The 23,848-nt window shown below is 49.0% G+C and overlaps 1 protein-coding gene across 11 annotated transcripts in view; it reads right to left on the bottom strand.

The window, feature by feature from the left end:
- The window catches only part of vegfab (vascular endothelial growth factor Ab), a 45,339-nt gene extending 23,389 nt beyond the window's left edge, over positions 1-21,950 (bottom strand). For 2 of the 11 annotated variants that reach the window (XM_072247825.1, XM_072247895.1), the window contains exons 1-3: positions 14,579-16,960; positions 10,508-10,547; positions 2,567-2,763 (exon numbers count right to left, since the gene is read on the bottom strand). In XM_072247825.1, coding sequence (XP_072103926.1) covers positions 2,567-2,763; positions 10,508-10,547; positions 14,579-14,644 — 303 coding nt within the window. In that variant the 5' untranslated portion in view covers positions 14,645-16,960. The other 9 variants (XM_072247846.1, XM_072247854.1, XM_072247839.1 and 6 more) reach the window with 9 other exon arrangements.
- Positions 21,951-23,848: the final 1,898 nt, after the last annotated feature.

Below are 23,848 nucleotides of genomic sequence, written 5' to 3'. Positions count from 1 at the left end.
ACAAGAAAGATACATACATTTGTTTTTAGGCATCTAGGTACAAATATAAATATTTTATATTCATGAATATAAAAAAGTTTGAGAAGGATTAAGAGGGAAATCAGGAGAGCAAACAAAAAACATAGAGTTCAAGATAACTCTACGAGGTTTTTCACTTAGATTACCGTAAAAGGGGAACTAGGCAGAGACTAGGTCTTCTTAAAGATAATCAAAGCTGCCTATATGTGGAAAACAGGAGATAGTTGAGATTTTTAATGTCTATATCTCCTCAGTGTTTACTAGGAGAATATCATGGATCCCAAAGAAATTAGGGTAACAAGTAGTGAGGTCTTGGGATACTTGCATATTACAAGGAAGGGGGTATTTGAAGCTTTAATTCACTTTAAGGCGAACAAATTCCCAGGGCCTGACCAAGTGCACCGTTGGACCTTCTGGGAGGCCAGGAAGAAAGCACAGAGGCCCTTGTAGAGATAATTGTTGGAGGGGTGCCTAAGGTTCTTTCGTTGTTCAAGAGGGGTAGCAAGGGCAGGCTATGGAACAACAGGCCGGTGAGCCTGACTTCAGCTGTAAGGGATCCTGAGGGACAAGATCGGCCATCACTTGCATAGTCAAGGCCTGCTCAGGAGTAGTCAGCATGGTTTCGTTCATGGGAGGTCCTGATAGCAGAAGACTGAATGGCAGTGAATACTGAATATTTCAACACAAACTCCTGTTTTTAAATACTGCCTGATCAGGTGTTGGAATCATTTTCTGTGGTCACTTCCATGAGGAAGGCAGATAATTACTCAAAAAGTAAGAAGAACTGTTACTGGAAGGAGTGAGGTGTGGAAGCAACTGGCAGGTTCCCTTGAAGAACTGGTCCATGATTAAAGGCCTGAACAGCCTCCCTGAATGTTGCAGGATCCCACTCACTGAGTGGGAACAGGATCTCAGGAGCAAACAAGTTCAATTGTAGCAAATCTATTCTCGCCAATTTGGTTTCTTTCCAACATGACAACATTTTAAAAGCTCCTGATTAGCTGTTCAGGGTTTGTTGCAAACAGAGGTTTAAAAATAAATGTAAAAGCTTATATATAGAAAGAGTCTCTGTCAAAATTCGGTGGCCCAAGGTTTAAATTGGGGTGGAGCCACTTTGTTAATTGGCATCGATGGGGTTGTGTGGAAATGGACAGGATGCCAAAGAGTAATGAGCAAACCACTGTCACTAACAGCAGACAGCCCATGGTTGACCTTGGACAGCTATTAGGATTGCTTGTCCACAATCAGCTGCTCGATGGGTCTTAAAGTGACAGGCAACAGGCTCTGATTAGCTGGTAGCATTGACCCTGCTGGACCTTGATAGAGATATTCAATCCTTGCAACATCTCCAGCACCCCAGCACATCTGTAGAAAGAATGGCACACATTCTCCACAGTGCCAACATATGTGGCTCCACCCTCTCACCAACCACTGCCGGGCAGTGGGTTATGTACAAGGTGCAATTGAGCCCATCTCTTCAATGGTCCCAGGCCTCCAGGAGAGAGTCCAACACCTCACCTAGATATTCATCTGCACCACCATCCCCATCCCCATCCAGGGGGTACCCACAAAGCAGAGACTCAGCTACGGGTATAGTGTGGGTACAGAGCAGGTCTGGGGTTGGACTTGCCACAAGCCACCGCCATCACCTGTACGGCAACAGTTGGTGGAGTGGTGGAGCACTCTCCGCTTGCCTGACGAGTGCGTGTCAGCAATTGTCACTGGCGCTCAACACAGTCCGTGAGAGAGCAGCTTGCTTTACTGCCATTCAGTCTGCTATCCCTTCCAGCACAGGCCCAGAGTGCACCTCCCTCAAAGTACGCTGCAGTCACCCACCCAGGCCACTCCGACAGCTCATCCCAAACTCACAGCCTCCACTGCCAAAAGGAAAAGGGCAGCAGATGTAGAGAATCACCACTACCCACAAGGTCCACTTCAAGTCCGCCACCATCCTGCCATTTCTTCAATGTCACAAGCTCAAGTCAAGGACTCCCTCCCCTTTCAAGAAGCGTGGAAGCACCTTCAGCAGCAGTTCACCGAGCGGCCCACCCCCATCTTCTCCAGAGCCGTGAGGGATGGGCGATGAACTCTGGTCTTGCCTGCAATGCTCGGACCTCATGAACGCATCAACGAGGGCCTCCCCCCTTCCTCATTCAGGCTGGGGGGGACCACTGGGTCAGTGCTCCTATGGGCAGTACCAAGGCCGAGACCCTCGAGAGCAAGGGTCAGATGCTCCTTTTCACCTAGAGATGATGAGGCCTCAGGTGAGGGCAAAACAGAGCTGTGCTGATCCCACCCCTCGCGTGAGGTTGACCAAATCCCGGAACACCCTCCCCAAAAAGACAGCAGCAGTTCAACAAGCAATTCAGTCCAATTTTCTCAAGGGCAAAGAGGGATGGGCAATAATCACAACACTCAGGTCTTAAGAGTTAATCAAACCATAAAGTCAGACTGAAATACACAACCAGAGACGGGCAGCCACCAGCGAACCAAGCCCCACTGGATCAGTACTGACCGCTTTACCTCTGAGTACTGAAGTTGCACTTACTTCCATTGTCACGTTGTGCACTTCGACGGGGACACATTCGAGGCTTTCATCGTTGCAGCATCCACCACACCGCATTAGAGGCACGCAAGAGGGCTTAAAGATGTACTCCACTTCATCGGGGTGCTCCTGCAGGATGTCTATTAGTGTCTCTATTGGTCTGCAGTAGCTCTTTCTCCACACCTCCATGAACTTTATGACTGAAATGCAAGCAAAGGCATGCGTGAGCTCCATGCAGTCCTGCGTGGGGATACCGAGCATTTGGCTGGAGGGGAGGGGAAGGGGGTGGTGCGGAGAAAGTTCCTTTCCACGTATAAGTGGTCCCTTGGCTCAAGTCCCGAGCTGCTGGGATTGACTGTCAATGGGTAGAACAGTGGGAGTAAGGGTAGCTCCAGATCCCAATCCCACTGGGCATATTGAGAGAGCAACGGAAACCCTGCCCCGACACATCTATGAATGAGGAGTTGGATAACGGGGGTCTCACGGCATTATACAGAACAGCCCCTTCAGCCCACTAAGTCCATGGTATCAGCAACTCACTTACACTAGTTGTACACCAATTCCACTTCACTCCCCTATAATTTACAGCAGCTAATAAACCTACAAACCGCACACACCTTTGAGATGTGGGAGGAAACCAGAGCACCAAGGGAAATGCTCGCGATTACAGAGGGAAGGTTCAAACTTCACATAGATGAGGCCCGAGGCTCGAGGCCAGGATCGAACCTGGGCGGCTTGAGCTGCGAGCCAGCGTCTACACCAGATGGACCACTGTGTGCAACCAGGGGTTGAGGGAAGACCACCACTGACCCACAGACACTCCACCTCTCACAACACTTCTGCAACACCAAACAACCCCCTCCCAGCTCCCCCAAATTTATGACCGTTTCCTGCCAAAGATCTGCCCTTCCTCACAGTTCCTGCTTAATTCTTCCACCACTGATGTCCGTGCTTTAACATCCAAGCTCCAAACCCCACAGCATCCTCCCTACCCTCTCCACTCCTTGATGCCTCTCCTCGGACAGCCTCCTTAAACCTCTTCATGCAACCATAAGCATTAGTTCCCCACATGACCCAGATTCAGTGTTCAATCGTTTCTCACTCCTTGACTGCAAAGAGTTATTGTTAAAATGATAGCATGTGGGTGTCTTAGCTCTGCCTCACTGACTTAAGCTCAAGCCAATAAAATGGACTAACCCAGCACTGAGCTCACCCTGACGCCCATTTGCCCTTGGTGAATAAGCTGTGACTAGGAGGTTACCCGTCCTACCATGCCATGTTGACCACATAACAGGTAGTGGTGGGACCCAATGGATTTGGTGCTTGGAGATCATGAATGCGCTGGAGCAGGAATCAGAAGGTTAAGAGCCTTCGAAGATCTCAGTGATCTCCAGGGCTTCATCAGATGGGCTTTGGGTCTATTGGGGTCGGGACAGCAACAATGGACTGAAGCCAAACTTGGATCAGCCATGATTGGATTGAGTGGTAGAACTGTACTGAGGGGTCAAATGGCCTAAATCTTGCTCCTGCCCTTTACTAACAAAGGTTGAGGAGTAAGCTGGGCTCCGTCTTTTAAACCCAGCTGTTGTAGAGCCAATGTTCTTCGCTGTGGCATCATGGCCTACTGACCCACTTCTTTGCTGCCCCAACCCTTGGCTGCTTCAACAGACTCCTGCCCACACCCAGGACACTGCCTTCTGCATAACCTTACAGAAGACCAACCAGTTTCCACAAGCCCACCAAAAGAGCTAATGCCATTGAGTCCCCAGTTCGTGCAAACGCTTCATCTAGTTATACCTTGCTGTGCACAGGCTAGCTGCCATTTTTCCTGTGTTACAACAGAGGGCACATTCAGACCAACTGAGCTGGGGGGGGGTGCAGATTGTGGTGTGTGTGTGTGTGTGTGTGTGTGTGTGTGTGTGTGTGTGTGTGGGGTGGAGGGGGGGGAGAGGGACTGGCTTGTCCTTTATCTGCCACACTGGCCCAGCAGCAGTGCAAACTGTCACCACCAAGAGGATGAGTCGAGCCCCTGAGGCGCTCTCGTCCTCCCCACAGTTTTCACCTGGACTGGTTTTTGGGGCTGTGGGATTTCCCATGGCCTGATGTCAGTTGTTGGTGGGGGGGGGGGTATATGGGGTGTCCGGGGAGGAGGCTTGCTGGGTCCATGCGGGGGCAGCTCACAGACCTTTGGGCCCCATCGGACACTCAGCATTCGCCCGTGGCTCCAGATCGCTGCTCGCATGTGAAAGTGGCCACGACCCAGGACATCACTTTGACAGGCAGGCTAAACCAGGTGGGGGTAGCCAGCAGGCCTCATACGCCGATGGGACAGGGACATGCCTGGGTAAAGGCAGCTTCGGCAGACTGGGCAGATGAGATCTACGGTGAGATCCAACAGCCAGGATGGCAGTGGAGGGCGAAGGGCATGACAAGCCACAGAGGAAGTCATGGCCAGCCACAGCAACCATGGAAGAGCCCAGTTTGTGACAACTACTTGTACCACCAGACCCAGGCCTCTGTCTAGAGAGTGGAACTGCTCCACTGCAAAGGATTTCGACTTTAAAAACAGGAAACAGGTCTCCTGTCATTGCTGGACACAACAGAAAACCAACACCGATGCTGGTGGCCTGCACCGATTGAGGGGAACCTCCTGGTGAAGTCATGGACTGATGGGGGCAGTGTGCTAGAAGCTGGTGCTGTCTGAAGCAGTTAGAGAGAGATCAGCTTTTCAAATGACGTGCCTGACCTTCAGTAATGTCCTTCAGCTGTTCTGGTTATACAGGCTGGCCTCAGAGCAGACAATACACATACAGACACACTCACTCTCTCTCACACACACACACACGACGCACAGAAGCTGGTACTCATGACCATAATGTAGAACTGTACAACAGATTTAGGCCTTTTAGCTCATGGTGTCTCTGCTGACCGTCATGCCAAATTAAACTAATGCCTCCTGCCTACACATGATCCATGTCCCTTCATTCCCTGTATGTTCACGTCCCTATCCAATTGTCACATGTCATTTGAATTCTCACGACGTCCTCCTCACTCACATAGACAAACACTAACCCCCTCTTCTCACACACATAAACATATACACAGTCGTTCCATGGACTCACACACAAACACCCCAATTCCTTCCTTCCTTTCTCTCTCTCTCTCTCTCTCATACAGAACCACACACACATTTCTCTCCTCGAACACCCAAATAGCCTCCAACCCAATCTCTAACTGCATATCAAAGGCGAAAAAGTTAATTGCAGGTAAGACTGGGAAGGTAATGGAAAATTCACTCGGGGAGGGGCAAAAGGTTACAGTGAATTCCACAGCAGAGTCGCGTGACTTGTAGTTGGCAAGCAGCAGGTCAGAGCTAGCTTTCTCTACTGTATGACCTTGTCACTGTTCGATCACATGTTAAAGATGGCCTTTATAACCAGCTCTCGTACTATCTTATCTCATATTTCTCTAAACTGTACACAGAGTTGTTTGTACAGTTTTCTGTCTCTCTCCCTCTGTCTCCGTTGTTCCTTCCCATCTATCCCTATCAGAGGGGCAGCAACAAGCAATGTCAGACAGTGCAAAATGCATGACAGTTAGTACCCTCCCTCCTCACCTCACAAGCCTCCAAATCAGAGCCAATCTCTGTCCCATACCTAGGCAGACAGGACCTTTCTCTCCCCAGGAAAAGGGTGGGGGTGAAGGGGGAGGATTCCTGTATATTATACCGCCCCAGGGGCCAGTATCTAACTGTGCCTCAGATGATTGCAAAAGGTGCCTCTCACACTCTGATTTAATCAACCAATTGCACAGCAGGTGCAAAGGAAGAGCCCCCTTGGTCAAGGACTCCCTCTTTTCCTGCAGCTGCTGCCCGACCTGCTGAGTATTGAGAGATATTTTCATTTACACTGTAATCGATTCATTCTGCCAACCTCTCAGTCAGCTTCTGCCCGCCGGTAAACGCCGTTTGGAGTGCAGTTCAAGAGCACTGCTGCAATACGGCCAGTACTTTGCTCAGCACAAACTCCCACAAACCTCTCTGGGGTGATGGGCGAAAAGGGGTTCTGGCAATGAGCTTCAGCCAAGGCCTGGGGAGACTGGTGAGGGACTGCCAGTTGGGGCACGGCTCAGGTGAGTTGGTGAAGAGCCTCAGGTCTGGTGACCGGAAAGGCATGTGATGCTGACAGGAAGGGCAATTCCTGCCACTCCCACAGAGGGGCACCATGAGCTGGGACGGCTGACAGGCACGGACCTGCGACTGGGCGAGAGGTGGGCTCCTTCCCTGTGCCTAAGGTGTTGGGCAGTGTAAGGAGTGTCCAGGCCAGGTGAAACCCCTGCACCAGAGCTGCAGATGACCACGCCAAGATCCAGAGACTTGCGTTCCATCCGACAATAGTAACCGGGGAAATTAAATTTAGTGATTTAATTTTTTAAATTAACATTTAAAAATCAGTAACAGTGACTGTGAGACCACTGGTTCTTGTAAGGTCTGGACTTGCCACCTGAATGAATATATTAATATGGGACTGAAAGAGGGAGCACAGAGTGACTCTCCTCACCAGCTAATTCAGGCCCTCTGAATCTGGGTACAACCTGTCCTGCACTGCCCTCGAGGAGGTGGGGGTGAGCTGCCTCCTCCAGCTCCTGTTGAAGGTTCGCACACAGTGCTGTAGAGGAGGCAGCTCCCCCACAGTGTCGCTGCCTGTACCGATATCGTGTCCCTGTACCAGCACCAGTGCCTTTCCTGTATTGGACCCCTCTGTAGTCTCCACCCCTGTGCAAACATCAATGCTTGTACCAGAATCAGATCCTCTATAGTCTCAGTGCATGTGTCGATCACTGGGTCCCACAGCAGCTATACTGCACTGCCAGAATTAGTGTTTGGACTGCTGGCCTAGGTCTGGAGACGCACAGCCTATCCACAGTGGGAGTGGCAGACCAAAAAACATGTGGACTTTGCTCCAATTAACACCAGCAACGTGCAGAACACCCTGACTTTCTGACATGTTGCTCATTGCTGACAGTCTCTCTACTGGACAGAATAACCACGACCAGTCACCTATCGTGCTGGGGCAATGATCTCCCTCTGTGCTCCTGATGTGTATCTCTGCTCCGGTACGCCGTACATCAACCACTCCTCTGTCCATCAACAGACAGACCTGTGTACCCCGAGCACCGTCGGTGACAGACAGACCTGCGTACCCCGAGCACCGTCGGTGACAGACAGACCTGCGTACCCCAAGCACCGTCGGTGACAGACAGACCTGCGTACCCCAAGCACCGTCGGTGACAGACAGACCTGCGTACCCAGAGTACTGTTGGTGCCCATTGCAAAGAGTCCAAAACGCCTTAATAGTGAAAGCTGCCCTCTCAGTGCACGGTCACGGCAGCCAAATTGTGCACGGCCAGCGCCCCCAAACAACAAAACCACCATTACCCGAAAACCAGTTTTATGGTGTTAGTAGAAGTCTCTGTGTAGTTTTAGTGTCAATCTCAATGCAAAGATCTTTGATATCACCAGACCCCCCCTACAGTCTCTGTATCTCTTCCGGGATCAGTGTTTGTCCCAGAAGGAGGTTCTTCTGCAGTCTCACAGCCTGTGCCAGCATCATGTCCTCAACATGTAAATATTGTCAGTGTTTGTACTGTGGCAGTGTTTGGTTAATAACCATACAGTGCCAAATCCTGTACTTCACTGTGTCAGGTCCTCTCTCTGTACAGGTGTCACTGCTATCAGTGACTCTGTGTGTGTGTGTGTGTGTGTGTGTGTGTGTGTGTGTGTGTGTCTGTGTGTGTGCTGTGTCTCCACCACAGTCTGAGCTTGCATTAGAGCAAACGGCTGCAATCCCTTTCCTAGACTCGTAATATCTAATACTATAGGGCGTACATTTAACCTGAGAGGGACAGGTCTAAAGATAGGCTGGGCAAGAAGCATTTCAGAGACTCTCAGACAGGCACATGACCATTCACAAAATGGGGGTGGGTGGGGGTGGATTTGGACATTGTGTCAACAGAAGCAATTAGTTGTTAGGTGTACACATGTCAGTGCTTGTAATACAATCACCGCCTGTACCTGTACCCACTTCAATGTCTGTAATACAGTCACCGCCTGTACCTGAACCCACATCACTCTCTGTGATGCAGTCACCGCCTGTACCTGTACCCATGTCACTCTCTGTGAAACAGTCACTGCTTGTACCTGTACCCACGTGACTCTCTGTGAAAGTCACCGCCTGTACCTGTACCCATGTCACTCTCTGTGAAACAGTCACTGCTTGTACCTGTACCCACGTGACTCTCTGTGAAAGTCACCGCCTGTACCTGTACCCATGTCACTCTCTGTGAAACAGTCACTGCTTGTACCTGTACCCACGTGACTCTCTATGAAAGTCACCGCCTGTACCTGTACCCACGTGACTCTCTGTGAAAGTCACCGCCTGTACCTGTACCCACATGACTCTCTGTGAAAGTCACTGCCTGTACCTGTACCCACATCACTCTCTGTGATAGTCAGTGCCTGTACCCATACCTATGTCACTCTTTGTAATACAGTCAGTGCCTGTACCTGTACCCACATCAATGTCTGTAATACAGTCAGTACTAGTAACTGAACCCATGCCAGTCTGTAATAGTGAGTGCCTGTAACTGTACCCATGTTAGTCTCTGTAATACAGTCTCTGCCTGTACCTGTGCCCATGTCAGTGTCTGTATCTGTACCCACGTAACCTTCTGTAAGTCACTGCCTGTACCCGTCAGTGTTTGTAATAGTCACTGCCTGTACCTGTACCCATGTCAGTGTCTGCAATGCAGTCAGTGCCTGTACCTTAGCTCATAATGAGACCTTTGTCAGTGTCTGTACTGTTGCCTGAATACGACCAGCTCTGACTCACTTTTGTGCCACTTTGAGGTGGCGAATGCCCAGTTGGCGCGGTCTTTCACTGATGCTATCATGGTCACAATTCAAAAATGGATTTATTGAATATGCCCACGAGAATGTGAATTTCAGAGTGGTATAAGGTGACTTTGATAATAAGTTTACATTGAACTTTGTCTGTGACCCGAGTTGTTACACAACGCACAAACACTGCTGCGGGTCAGTGTGACAGAACCCCCACTACTCATTCACCCCTGACTCAGAGAAAACATCCAACTCACCAAGACTCTTCAAACAAAACCTTCCAACCCACAATATCTACCAACTAGAAAGACAGGGTCATGAAAAGCACAGGGTACACCACCATCGTGAAGTTGCCCACACCGTCCTGACTTGGAAGTATATCGCAGTTCCTCCAGCATCACTGAGTCCAAATCCCGGAATTCCCTCCCTTGTGGCTATACCCACACCTCCGGGAATGCAGCGGTTCGAGAGGACAGCTTCCCACCACCTTCTCAAGGCTAGCTTGGGATGGGCCAATGCTGTCTCAGGCTACAAAGCCCACAACTCATGACTGAATACATTACTAATCTGAATGTCCAACCCCCCCCCCCACTCCGATCCAAACGCCCCTTCACCGACAGCCTCCGCAGTTCTCAAACACCTGCCACTCAATGACCTGACTGCCACTTGCCACCCGCCCTACAAACGGCCTTCCGAGTGCCCAGTTCGAAGCACCGGGGTCGGAGAGAGGTGGGGGGGGGGGGCGTGCACGTTAAGCAAGAAACCTGAACGTGCAGTTGTGCTCTTAACTGGCTTGCCCACCCATGGAAGGCAGACATCCTGCCTGGCCAAGGAGGAGATCCTCAGCGCCCTTCCCCACCTCACAGCAGGCTGAAGGGGCGAGGGGGAAGGAGGCATGGGCTGTCAGCCAAGTTTCTGCCAGTGGCCGGCAGGTGGCAACGTAAGTCCACAATGAGCAGCCAGGCCAGCGAGCGATTCACAGACAGGACCCACAGGAACAATATAAACCCAATTATTACTGTCACTTACGGTCATCAGATCATTACCTTCATTCCTCCGAAGTCCATCGTTGGGGATGTGGGCCATCTGCAGACAGGGCAGGGAAAAGAGAGAAAGGGGATATGAATATACATGCAATATTTTTATTTGAATATACATTACATTCACTTATTCATTTATTAAAATTAGCGGCAAAATAGGACAAAATAGAGGTCGCTTTGCTAACTCACTACCTCTAAAGTTATCATTTCCAGACATCAGGTTCTGGAGCCTAGTCACACTGCACAAAATCAGGCCCTTCTGATTAGGCCGCACCTAAACTCATTTTTCCTACATTTTACCCACAATGCTCTAAACCTTTCCTGTCCCTCTACCTCTCCGAGTCCTTAACCGTTGCTATTGTAGCTTCCTCCGGCAGCTCGTTCCATATACCCTATCACCTCCTGCGTGAAATCAGTTGCCCACGTTCCCTTTTCAATCTCTCTTCTCTCACCTTAAGCTTCTGCTCTCTAGTTGCTGGTCCCTTTCACCTGGGAAAAAGACTGTGCGCATATTGGTAGTTTTATACTACTTGAATTTTAGGGTCATCAGACAGAGGAACAGGACTACGTCCCCGCTGTCCATTCTGAGCACCTATTTACTCGCACTAGGTCTGTAGTCTTCAGTGCCTTAGTGATTGAAGAAATTGTCCAAGTACTTCTTAAATGTGAGCGTCTCTGCCGCCACCACTCATCCCCCGTGCTGCAGATTCCAACCACCCTCTCTCTACTTTGCCTTAAACACATGCTTTCTGGTATTAGATACCTCTGCCATAGGAAAGAGAGCGTCCCGCAATTATTCTATCCAGGTCTCCCATAATTTTGTAACCCTTGCGTGCCTTCTGTCTAACAAGGGCTTTGGTAGAATCTTAAGAGGTGAAACTACTGCGCCTAAGCGAGCTCACGCCGTCGCCACTTGTTCTCCATACATCCTCCTACACATTTTCCCCATTCAATAATTTGTTTAATGCCTAAACGGATATTAATATTCAGAACTCTCCGAAAAAGCTGCCTTAGTTGACGATCGGGGAAAAAACTTCCGGAATGAATCGGTAGGGCGTACCAACCAAGAGTCCCCTCAGGACTTTAGCTTTCACCGCCGCCACCCCCCCCCCCCCCACACACACACACACCGCAAACTTGCGAACAAGAACTAGGGGTGGGAGGAGTTAACAGATCGTGAACCTGGGTCAAGGGGGATTTATTTATTTTGAAATTCGACCTTGTAGCTTCACATTTCGACATGTCGGACTTTATACAGAAATATTGATTTGTTTGCATGGAAGAAAGAGACAGAGTGCGAGAGAAAATATTTAGCCGGGGGTAAAAGCGCTGAAGGTTGCGATTGTCTTGGATTTAACATCAAACGCAGAACAACAGCGGCACCTGGTGTCGGCGCTACAGCCGGTCCTGGCCCTTCTGAAGGTGTTAGTGGACGGAGATTTCACTGGGGATGCAGAAGCCCCAGGGTGGGGGCGAGGGAGGTGAATATTGAGAAGTAGAGGAGTGGTCAAACGGAAGCGGGGGGCGGGGCTGGGAGAGGAGAGAGTGAAATGGATGGGTAGGAAAGAGAGAGGAGGATAGGGAGGGAGAGATGGGCAGGGGAGATGGGCAAAAAGAAAGACGGACAGAAACAAGTGCGTGAGTGGATGTAGATGAGGGAGGGAGAGAGAGAGGGGTGTCAGTGTATGTATAACTGAGTGTGTGTGTGTGTGTGTGTGAGAGAGAGAGAGAGAGGGGTGTCAGTGTATGTATAACAGTGTGTGTGTGTGTGTGAGAGAGAGAGAGAGGGGTGTCAGTGTATGTATAACTGAGTGGGTGTGTGTGTGTGTGTGTGCGCGTTTGAGAGAGAAGGGGTGTCAGTGTATGTATAACTGTGTGTGTGTGTGTGTGAGAGAGAGGGGTGTCAGTATATGTATAATTGAGTGTGTGTGAGAGAGAGGGGTGTCAGTGTATGTATAATTGAGTGTGTGTGTGTGTGTGTGTGAGAGAGAGAGCGAGAGAGCGAGAAGGGGGTGTCAGTGTATGACAGTATTACTACGACAATGCCCATGGTTCTCTGACAACTTGTGTTGTTGTGTAATTATAGAAAAAATATATTTATATGACGAAAACACGAGGAAATCTGCAGATGCTGGAATTTCAAGCAACACACATAAAAGACCAGGCAGCATCTCTAGGAAGAGGTACAGTCGACGTTTCCGGCCGAGACCCTTAGTCCTGACGAAGGGTCTCGGCCCGAACGTCGACTGTACCTCTTCCTAGAGATGCTGCCTGGCCTGCTGCGTTCACCAGCAACTTTTATGTGTGTTGATTTATATGACGAAGTGAGCTGCGATTTGGCGGAGATTCTGCTGTGTGGACGTTCTCCGCTGGTCGCTGGAACAGGGAGAGCGAGCCGTTTTCGCTGGCCTTCGAAAGCAGGTCGGTCTCTCTCTCTCTGCGTGCAAATTTAAATCCTCTTCCGCATCCTCGCGAATTATAATAACTACCCCTTCACTCTTGCACCTGAGTAGCTATTGAATAATCTCAGCCCGCCACCCTGACATTCCCTCCTCCCTCGCAGGTAGCCTGGGCTCGGGGAAGGTAGGCTGAGATCCCGGCACCCGGCTCGTGAACAGACCGCATGACAGGGAAGGTAGGCAGGAACGAGTGGCAGTGAGTGGTCGACAGGACGGTGGGAGTGGGTTAGAGGGGACAGTGTTGTGGAGGGAGTGAGATGGGAATGGGATCCGGATGGGAATACGGAGAGGGAAACACGAGAAAGGAGCTGAAGGAGAATAGACAAGAATGGGAGGCTAGGAATAGGGAGAGAGGGTCAGGGAAGGGGGCAGAGATGAATGGGGAATTGGCACGGGAAGACTGGGATTTTGGGTAGAAATGTGGAGATAAAGAGGCGGAAGAAAGGGTCAGGGACGGGGAATGAGGGACAGGCGAGAGAGAGAGAAGGTAGAGAGGGAAAGAAAGTTAGGGGAGAGTAAGATGGTGCAGGAATGGTTGGGGAGGGGGGTGTTCAGAGAGGGTGCGGAGGAAAAGAACGGCGCCGGGATCAAGGTGGCGAGGTTCGAGGCTGTTGCCGAGCCCCCAGGCGTATGGACAGAATCGGCCAGCGTTAGCGGAGTGATCAGGGACAGTCCCGGGGCCCGCGCCGAGCTCTCACCGTTCAGCGGTGACTCTCCGGAGCTCCACCGCTCACACATCCTGGATTTAGCTTTGAAACGGGGTTTTTAGCGCGCACGTTGTCGTTTTAATAGGGCCGTCAGCAACGATTCGTCATTTGCTTATAAAGAAAGGGGGAGGTGGGGAGGTCGCATATTTATCTGAGAAACCAGCGCCCCCCCCCCCGGAGTCGAGTCCGGGTAGCGACTCGTCGGTCTCCAAATTAAATCCCGGTGAACTCTAGTTAAACGCTCGCCGTTGTGTATGTGTGTGCGCGGGGAAAGCGATGAGATGACAGGGGGGGACGGAAACGGGGCAGGGGGAACAGGAAGCGACAGAAAGTGTGTGCAAGAAAGAGAGGAGTTGGTGGTGAAAAAAGAGGGGAAGAGAAAGAGAGACGGGCAGATGTGTGAAAGCTAAAGGGGGAGGCAAGTGGTGAGGGCAGATGGGGTATAGAGAGGCGAGGAGAAGGGGGAACGAGGAAGAGAGAAGGGTGTAATGTGTGAGAGAGAGGGTAATAGGGTAGGCGAGTGAGGGAGCGAAGAGGGGGAGAGATAGAGTGAAAGGGAAGAGAGATGTAGAGGGCAAAGGAGAGCGTGAGGGGAGAGTGAGAGAAAGTGGGATAGAGAGGAGGATGGAGAGAGTGGAGGAGAGGAGGCAGGGAGCGGGTGAAGGGGAAAATTGGGACACACACACACACTCAAGGGACGGGTTAAGGAAATGGGAGCGCGCGAGAATAAGGGGAAGAGTAAATTAATTTGAATAGTATTATTAGTCTCTTTCCAACATACCCTCAAGGTCTGTCAAACCAACGCACATGTGCCTCGGCGGAACACTTCAACGAACATGCAAATTTATATTTTCGGTAATTACTAAATTACTGTTAATTTATTAAGGTTAACAGAGAGAATGATAACTTGCCTTCGCGCTGTGAAAATACAAGAGAGCAGCCAAAAGACAGTTGAGTAAACTAAGGAGCGAGTTCATGGTTGCTGTTAAATTATATCCCACAAAAATCGAGATTCCTTGATGTTCTTCTTTAAGATTTTGGATATAGACTTGGAGACTCTGGGCCCTAAGCGTCTGTAACAGTCATCGTTGAGTCCGCGACCTCAGCCGGTTGGTTTCACAGAATTGTAAAAGCAAAAAAAAAAGTTCCTGTTGCAATATCACGAAATATTGCAAACGTCAAAAGAGCCCAGCAAGGTAAACCCTCCGGTGCGCAATGTTGCGTTTTCTGATCTCCCTAATTTCGTTTCCTTGGTAGAACACTTAATGTAACATCCCCAAACGATGACCGATCCTTCGAATTTTCTCTGTGCGTGTCCTTCGCTTCTTCACCGGCGAATAATTGTCGTTTTGACCAGGGCAAAGTGAACCGTTCTGACTCTCTCTCTCTCTCTCTCTCTCCCTTTCACACACACACAGAGGCGCCGCTTCTCCCTAACAGCTGCCGGTGTTTCTCTCTCTCTCTCTCTTCGATTGCAGCGATAAGGTCGCTCGAATCCTTAAAGCCTACAACTTATTCTCAAAATTAAAACAAAGGAAAATAAATAAATGTTACGAAAATAAAATAAATCCAACTTTAGTCCTTATAAACGCGCGCAAAATCCTGAAAACAAAACTAAACAACTAAAAATCTCCTTTAAAAGGAATCTATAGATGTGTTTCTCAAAGTAAGAGCTGGGAGGAGAGGAGAAGGGTCTTTCAGAGTTAGAGCTGGAGAAGCTCGTTTTGGTAAATTCGTCCTCAGCTTGCTAACTGCGCTTGCTCTCTCACTGCAGTTTCAACCAATAGCGGGAGGCGGAGTCAAAAACGAGATTGAGGTCTGCTTTTTTTTCGCAACGGCAGAAATACGTTCAAATTATTTTTGGGCAATTGACATTAATTAAATCAAATCGAATTGGGCAGACGGACAAGAAAGTTTTGCAAAGCAGCGAAGGCAAACAAAATATATAATAATTCCCAGGCGACGGTTAGAATGGGAGTGTGTTCAGCAAACGGAGAATTCATAAACCCCCTTTGCACACTCTCGGAGAGTGGAAACTGCCATCCTCGGCCGTTCACTGGGTCGGGAGAATGGCTGCACTGCGAATTGTTTCGGGGAGGGGTGAAGCGGAACCGGCTGGGCGATTCTTAGCTTGGCCACACATTCATTGCAGAGGGGAAACCGGCACTGCTTCTCGACCCTTGCAACCCCGAAACTGAAGCAGCGTGTGGAAAATGTCTAAAGTGAAAGTTAATGCTCTTAAAGCGGCAACGCTCGCTAGTGACCTATGAAGGCGTTTTCTCCTCTCTAACAGTTCTGATTTTATTGAATTGCCTGTTCCGTGCTCTGCCGATAATATTGACCCTTTAGTTACCAGTTTGGTTGTTAACAGGTAGCGTTCAGAGTGAAATTCTTACGGGAGTAGGATGGGTGTGTGAGGTATTGGACACAGAACAGTACAGGTCGTTCGGCCCACAATGTTGTGCAGATCATGATGCCAATTTATACTAAATATTCTCTACTTGTGTGTCATCTATATCTCTCCTTTCCCTTCACATCCATGCGCGTCTCTAAAAGCCTGTAAAACTGCAGCAAACTATTTGATTCCACTACAAGTAACCCATCCCAGGTATCTACCACTCTCTGCGTTTAAAAGAAAACTTACTCCACACGACGCCTTTAAACTCCCCCCCCCCACACACACACACCTTATAATCATATTCTTTGGTGTTTGACATTTCTCCTTGGAGAAAGCATTCTGTCCACCGATGCCTCTCATAACTAACACAGCTCCACCAGGCCCCTCTCAACATTTATCAGTGGTGGAGAAATGGGGGTGAACAGAACGGCTTCTGTCTGGATGAGTGTGAATGACTGATGGTCGGCACGGAGACGCCTGGCCGAACAGCCTCTTTTAATAGATACTCGAGTGACTGCGGAGACACTGGAATGTGGAGCAACGAAAAATCTTCTGAGCAGGTCCAGCATCGGGGTGTACGGGGGGTGGGGGGTGGGGGGCACTGGCGACGTTTCGGAGGAATATCCTGCATTAGGATTAGGTCGACAAAGCATCGACAATTCTTCTCTCCACAACCCCCACCCCCACCCCGCCGATGCTACTCGACCCGCTGAGCTCCTCCGCGGATTCGTTATGTGCTGCATGTCTTATAGCTTTAGGAAGGTAAGATGGTTTCAGCGGGTTCTGTTTTGTATGTATGGGCTTCGTCACATGATAAAACAGCGTGTATCCTCTCCGGATGCCTAGCTGTCACGGTGTGGTGCTGAGTGAGGGCATCCGCTATAATTTAAATGTCTTACGAGTACCTTATGAAGCCCCACCGCACACACTGGTCTGTTGGAGGACACCTTCCGGTTGAACTGTCCGGTCTGCTGTTCTGGAATTCAAAGACCGTCCCACCATACGCCGTCTTCCTGTCCCACATAATCTCCTCTCACCCACCTCACCCCATCAACGCAATTTTCTTCCGCCCTTACCCAGGCGTCCCCTAATCTCATCATGGGTTTTAATCTTCCCATCACTCCCCGTGAAATTCCACCCCCCCCCCCACCCCGGGATTATTACTGGACGCCCCTCGCCTACCCTTCCAGGATCACGGGTAACTTCACAAGTTCGATTATCAAGCCGGTATTTGCAACTTTCCCATATGGAACTAAACAGTTTCACATTGCCTTCCCCCTTTATCTCCCGTCCTGAGCTTACTTTACCCGCATCACGCATCGAGCGTGGGTCCAGCTCTTTCCGCTACCTATATTGCTGGCTCCCTACGTCTACCTGCTCCGTCGCACTTAACGCTGCCCACGCCTGTCTGTCAGCCCACCTTTAATGTGCCTTTCTTTTCATCATCCCCCTCTCCTCCTTCTTCTACACCCCTCCTCTCCCTCTCTGTCCGCTGTAAAAATTGAAGTAGCTAATATAAAGTTGACCCCTGAAAAAAATGATGGAGGGGGTTCCAAGTATTATTGGTAGCGCTTCAATGACAGTAATCACTGCTTTTCACTCTCCCCCGCTCTCCTCTTACTCCTCTCCGTTTATTTTCTTTCCCCGCCCTTCCTGCCTCACCAGCTACTTACTCCTCATCCTTGCCTTTGCGTGGACTCCCTTCCCTTTCTGTTCGCTGAGCTCATCTTTCTTCTCAGCTTCATCCCAACAACGCTGTTGATGGGAAGTGGGGAGGAAGGGGTTAAAGAGAGGCAGACAGACAGAGAAACGGGCCATCCCGGGAGAAGGAGGTGGTGGGTGGGGATATCATATACGCTCAGTGTGGAGTAGTTCCGCACATTCTGATCTGAGGGAAACGTTACTCGAACTGAAGGTTCAGTGAGGAATAAAATTTGGGCCTTGATATTTTCTCAAATTAACTTCTTTTAAAGCGTGACTCTCTCTCTCTCTCTCTCTCTCTCTCTCACTCTTTCCCTTTTAGTCTGCAATAAGATGTGTCGTCTGACACTAGTGGGGCTAGTGTAGCGCCACAGAGCCATTGGCTGTTCCTGGAGAGGCGCCGTGGCGTAGAAACCACCAGGCCACGTGATCTCCGCCTCTCCACTTTAACATCCCAACTCTTTGATCGCACGGAGACCGCTTGGAAATGTTGTCTGTCGGCGACGGAGAGCAAACGTCGCGACAGAGGATGGACCCCACTCACTATTTCTCATGACACAATTGTCACCAACTGCAAAATTCTTGAGTAAGAGTACGGACGTTGTCTAGAGGACTGCGTTCTCTGGTGGACTGCACCTTCGCGTGATTTAATTACCTTCTAAAGCGGGCACAATACACCCACCACCTCTCTTTCATTAGATTATGATCACATACTGCATATTGCATACATAACTGAGAGCACAGCTTATAAATGCGCTAAGTTTTCTTCAGCGTATTCATTATTGTTCACATAAACGGAATAATTCATGAGTCTCTCTGTATCATCCCGCCCCCCCCCCCGAATCACTGGATTAGATTCCAGCCTGTAATCACTCCCAGATACCCGTTATTCTATATGGAGATTCACTGAAGCCATCGATCAGATCCCAGACTGTACTCACTCCCAAGTATCTATTATTTAATTTATAACACACCGAAACCATCGATTAGACCCAGTTTTGTAATCACCCCCAGGATTATTGATCTACCTAAAGGTTTCATGGCAACTATATATTCATTGCAAGGCATAGAATAGGTCACATTAATGAATTCCTTCTTCATTGTTCCGGAGAGGTATTTGCGGGTTAAGTAAAACGGACTAGTCAAAGGACGCGAGGTGTTGTCGGCTGCGTTACTGCGCACTTGTCGCCATCCGCACACAATGGAGAAAGGCGCTGACCTGCACTACTCATCCTCAATTTCCATGGATCGCTGGCTGGATGCTGTGTCCCCAAGGCCCCGAGCCCATCTCCATTTCCATCCACCCTACTTAAAGGGCAATCTTGAGCAAAATGGCCCAGTACGTCTCTCTGTTTAGTTACCCTTGAAGATTGCTTGACATAACTTTGATTGCACTCCCGTGAAACCCTTTGGTAAGTTTTTACTGCATCAGTGTCCTGTACTAATAGAAGATTTGGTTGTCTAACCATTCCTAGCTCGTTATCATCATCAGACTCCAGCGTGTTAATTTTCCCCTTTCGCTGATTTGCCAAAGTCACGATTTCTTTCTTTACTCCAGGGTTGGTGGGTGGGTGTGTGTGTGTGGGGGGGGGGGGTGTTGGTGTGAGGTTACCCTGTTTTCAATCGTCGTCTTCTCTCTCTGTGAACTCTTGTTATTTCCCGTGGATGGAAGGCTGATCACGTGCTTGTCCCAGTGTCACTAAAATATATCTGGTCCACATCTAGACAGAGCAACAATTGTGCCTCACAGTGCCTCCTCCCCCCACCCCCATCCTTGGTCCTATTGATTTTACCAACTATTGGCATATTAGTACCTAGTCCCATTGATCTTACCGGTGTGTCAACTGCGATCGGTGCTTTATTCTCTCACTTTTATTGATTTTATTGGCTCACAGCCTCCTTTTTCCACATCAGTCCCTTGGTTCTATTGATTTTGTTGGTGCACCAACTCCTATTAGTTCGTTATCCTTTGATTTGGATGTTCTTATTGGTACGCCAACCCCTATTGGGATACCAGCCTCGTTGTCACATCAACCCTTTGGTCCTATTCATTATATTGGTATGTCTACTGTCACTGGTTATCAGCCCCTTGGTCGTATTGTTCAATCAGCTCCCTGACTCCTCAAGCTTCAACCGACTGGATTAAGGCCACTTCGAGTTTCACGGCCACGCCAGCTGGTAACACAACGCCAACTCGCTCAGTCTCTCTGTCTGGAAACTTGCTCACCTGGCTCCACTTTCCCACAACAACCAGGGGCATGGGTGCCGGTGAAGTCACACCTGGAATGCTGTGCACAGTTCTGTTCCCGGTATTTAGGAAAGTTAGGCCAGAAGAGATTCGCTAGACCAATTCCTGGAATTACTATTGTTGGAATACGGGTGGCTTTAGGAGTTGGACCTGCCTTATCCTGGGCGTAGAAGAATGGGGTAACTGAAACATTTAAGCCCCTGACGTGGCTTGGCGGGGTAGATATCGAGATGTTTCCCTTGGTGGGAGAGTCGATAGCAAAGGGACATCATTGGAACTTTAGGAACCGATCATTTCAAACTGAGGTATGTACAGGAAATTCTCACCGAGAGTGGTAAGTCTCTGGAAATCTCTATCCCAGAAGGCCGTGGAGGCTGTTTTCGGGGAAAAAGAGAACGCCGAAACATTGTTAATGGTCAGAGGACTGAAGGATACGGGGAACAGGCACAGAAGGGGATGTGAGGCCTGGGGTGGATCAGCCATGTTCATAGTGAATGGGGCCGTGGCCTTTCTTTTCTTTTCTTGTCCCCCTCCTCTTTTGCATTTGTACCTTGAACCAGATTACTAACCCCTCTTTCTCCTTTCTTATCGGAGAGATGTCACAGAGCCTTCTGTGTTCAGCTGGCTGTGTGTTTAGCGGGTTGAAAGTCCCAGGGGAAGCGGGGTGGGTTGGGGTGCATAACACACACTTCCGAGTCTAATGCTTGTAAGGAGTGATCCCCCACCCCACCCCCGCAAGCGGAGGGAGCCAGCCTGATGGGACATCTGCACCATGCAAACGCGCGGTCGAGCGGCATTACCCTTTTAATTGCAGCTGCGAGCCGCGCGGGGTCCACTGTACATGCAGTTACACACGTCCGTCTTCTTCCATTGTAAATGGCAAATGGGGAGAGAAATCTCTTGTATTAGAGATGCGGTTACCTCACAGTAGCGAGAAACAAAAACACGGGTTTGACGGTGCAACGCTAAAATCTATGGAGTAAAAGAAAAGAGATGCAAAGCTCATTAATAATAATAAAAAAAGAAACTCACGCGTGATCCTTTGCAACGGATAGGAGACCGTGAGGCGGAGCAGCGCCAACTGAGAAGCGTTCTCTCAAGCTCTGGAAGTGAGATTGGCGAGGTGGTTAGGAGGAGGGTGACTGTCGGTGGGCTGGGCAATAAGATGAACTGCCAGCCGCTCTAGATGGCAATCGATAGCCATTTGTTAATGTGGTTATCGAATTTTACAGTATCCGCTCTCTCAAGGAGACGGTGTCTCTCTATTTAGAATCAACGGGTTCATTAAACTGAGCGGAACGACAGTTCATTTCACACTTATTAAAACCGGGCAAGGTTACGGCTGCTATTTGAGATTGTAGTACAGGGTGTTAACTCGCACCGAATATAACGGCCGAGCCTTTCAACGAATTTATTCGAAACTCTGCTCCGATTGTATTGAAGGGATGCAGAGCAACGGGTTAAAAGTGTAATACATTTAAATATTAGAAGGCGCGATTGTGATTTTAACAGCACACTTAACGTCTGCAATTTTTTAGTGCAGATATAATGTGGAAAGGCAGTTTAGAAATGAGTGTGTGAGAGAGGGAGGAAAAAAGAGAAAGAGAGAAATAGGGAGAGAGAAAGAGAAGGGGGAGAGGGAGAGAAAGAGACGGGAGGGAGAGAGTGTGAGAGATAGAGTGAGATAGAGAGCGAGCGGGAGAAAGCCAGCCCTCTTGTCGCGGATATACCATCATCATAGAGTGAGTGACTAGTTTATGGACTCAGATAAGAACTACCACACACGTTACCACAATAAATTCGTTTACCATCTTTAAGAGCAGACGCGAGACCGCAGAGACACGAGACACGAATTTGCCTCGAAGCGATATCAACCAGGTAACCTTTGAGATTCTAGATCGGCATAAACTGTCGGGACAGGTTTATTCCGGAACTTCTGCGCCCGTGGGTTTATCACCCACTGCATCGCCTAGCCCGTTCCTGTGCGGCTGCCTAGTGTGTATCTGTGTGGGTGTAGTTAGCGACTCCGCCGTGTCCAGGTGTGCTAGTTGCGTATCACTCCTTCGTTTAATTTTAGACATGTCTATACGCAATGAAATATTTAAATTAGCCAACTACATCACAGAGACATTCATACAGCGAAATATATACAAAGACACGCACGCGATCGTCGTTATCCACCTTGTGTCCATGTCAATGTTTCAGTACTGGTTATCTGTTGATATCTGTATGATACGATGTGTAAATGCGTTTCTTTGTATACAAATGTCTGTATACCTCAGAACTGTATCTGCCCTTATCTATGAGCCGCTTTTAAATGTGTTATCTGCGTGCAATATTGTATGTGGTTGCTTATCCGCCCGTGCCCGTGGTCAGGTGTATACGTCTGTACAGAGGTAAAGATGTAATTTATAGGTTTAAATATTTTCTTGCCCTTGTCTAGGAAGAACAAGGGCGGCAGGTGCAGAGGAGTAGCACCACCTGCAGATTTACCTCAGTGTCCCACACCTCCCTGACGTGGAAATATATCTGTTCCTTCATCGTCACTGGGTCTAAATCCTGGAACACTATTCCCCGCCACACTCCCCAACCACAACAGCACCGTGAAAGCACTGTCACCGATAGGACTGCTGTGGGTTAAGGTGGCAGATCGCCATTACCTTCTCAAGGAAAGGATGAACAAGCAACGCTGTTCTATTGCATCCCAAAGAACAAATTAATTGTAAACAGTCTGTCAATGTCAGGCTGATCTTATACAGGCATCCAAGATCACTAGCAGCATAGACAGAGTGAATGGGACAGGTCAGGAACAGGCCCTCTGGGTCGAACATCATGCCAGATAGTCACTGTACTTTCCCCAGGGTAGGAGAGTCCAAAACTGGAGGGCACAGGTTTAAAGCACAAACCAGAGAAAATCTGCAGATGCTGGATGCTGCCTGGCTTGCTGAGTTCCTCCAGCATTTTGTGTGTGTGGGTGTGGTAGAGTAGAGCTCCCAGGACTTGATGATGCACCGGTTCAAAGTGAGAAGGGAAGGGATATGAGGCAAGTTACTTACGCAGAAGGTGGTGCATATGTAGTTTCCATGCTGAACAATTTTATGACTGTGCATGGTCTCTTATGATTCTGTCTATTTGCTTATGTGCATATTTTGATGCTATGTACCTCTGTATATCCTTGTGTATATTTCAATCTACCCATTTATATATGCATAAGTAACACATAGTTAATTCTATAGGTAAATGTTCATATAAGTGTGTGTTTATTTCTCAAACTGCATCTATATATGAGTGTGTAAGAATGTTTCTTTATACAAGGCTGTCTACGTGTTACATGGAAGGGTTGTCAGCACTATTGTTACACAAAACCCCTGAAGGGATTATTTGTTTTTTGTTAATCACACTGAAGGACGTCCTTTTTAAGCAATGCTAATGAAGGCCATACACAATGCTTTCCCTGTTCCTGGTACAAGGACCCTCATCATAATCCAACTAATGCGGCATATCGGAGAGGAGAGTCTGCTAATGAGTTAATACAGGGGATGAAGTGAGCAAGAATGGATACAGCTCTCTCCCCTTGGTGACCAGTGACTGTGGCAGCAACACATCTGATTCAGGCAGCCACACAATGCTGCAGAGCAGGGAGGAGAGGTGTGAATGTCTTAGTAGTAGCTACAGAGTCACGCAGCACAGAAAGAGGCCTGTTCTACCACTTCCATGCTGATCCATTGCTCCCACCTGCCAGCACTTGGACCCTGGACCAGAGAGAATGAATGACTCCAACAGCAGGAGGGCTTTAGATATGAGTGCACAGACTCATAAGGGATGTCGCGTCAA

Source organism: Mobula birostris, chromosome 2, assembly GCF_030028105.1.
Source record: "Mobula birostris isolate sMobBir1 chromosome 2, sMobBir1.hap1, whole genome shotgun sequence".
Taxonomy (NCBI): Eukaryota; Metazoa; Chordata; class Chondrichthyes; order Myliobatiformes; family Myliobatidae; genus Mobula; species Mobula birostris.
The sequence above is the reverse complement of the archived record's forward strand: the minus strand, read 5'-3'. Positions and strand labels throughout refer to the sequence as shown.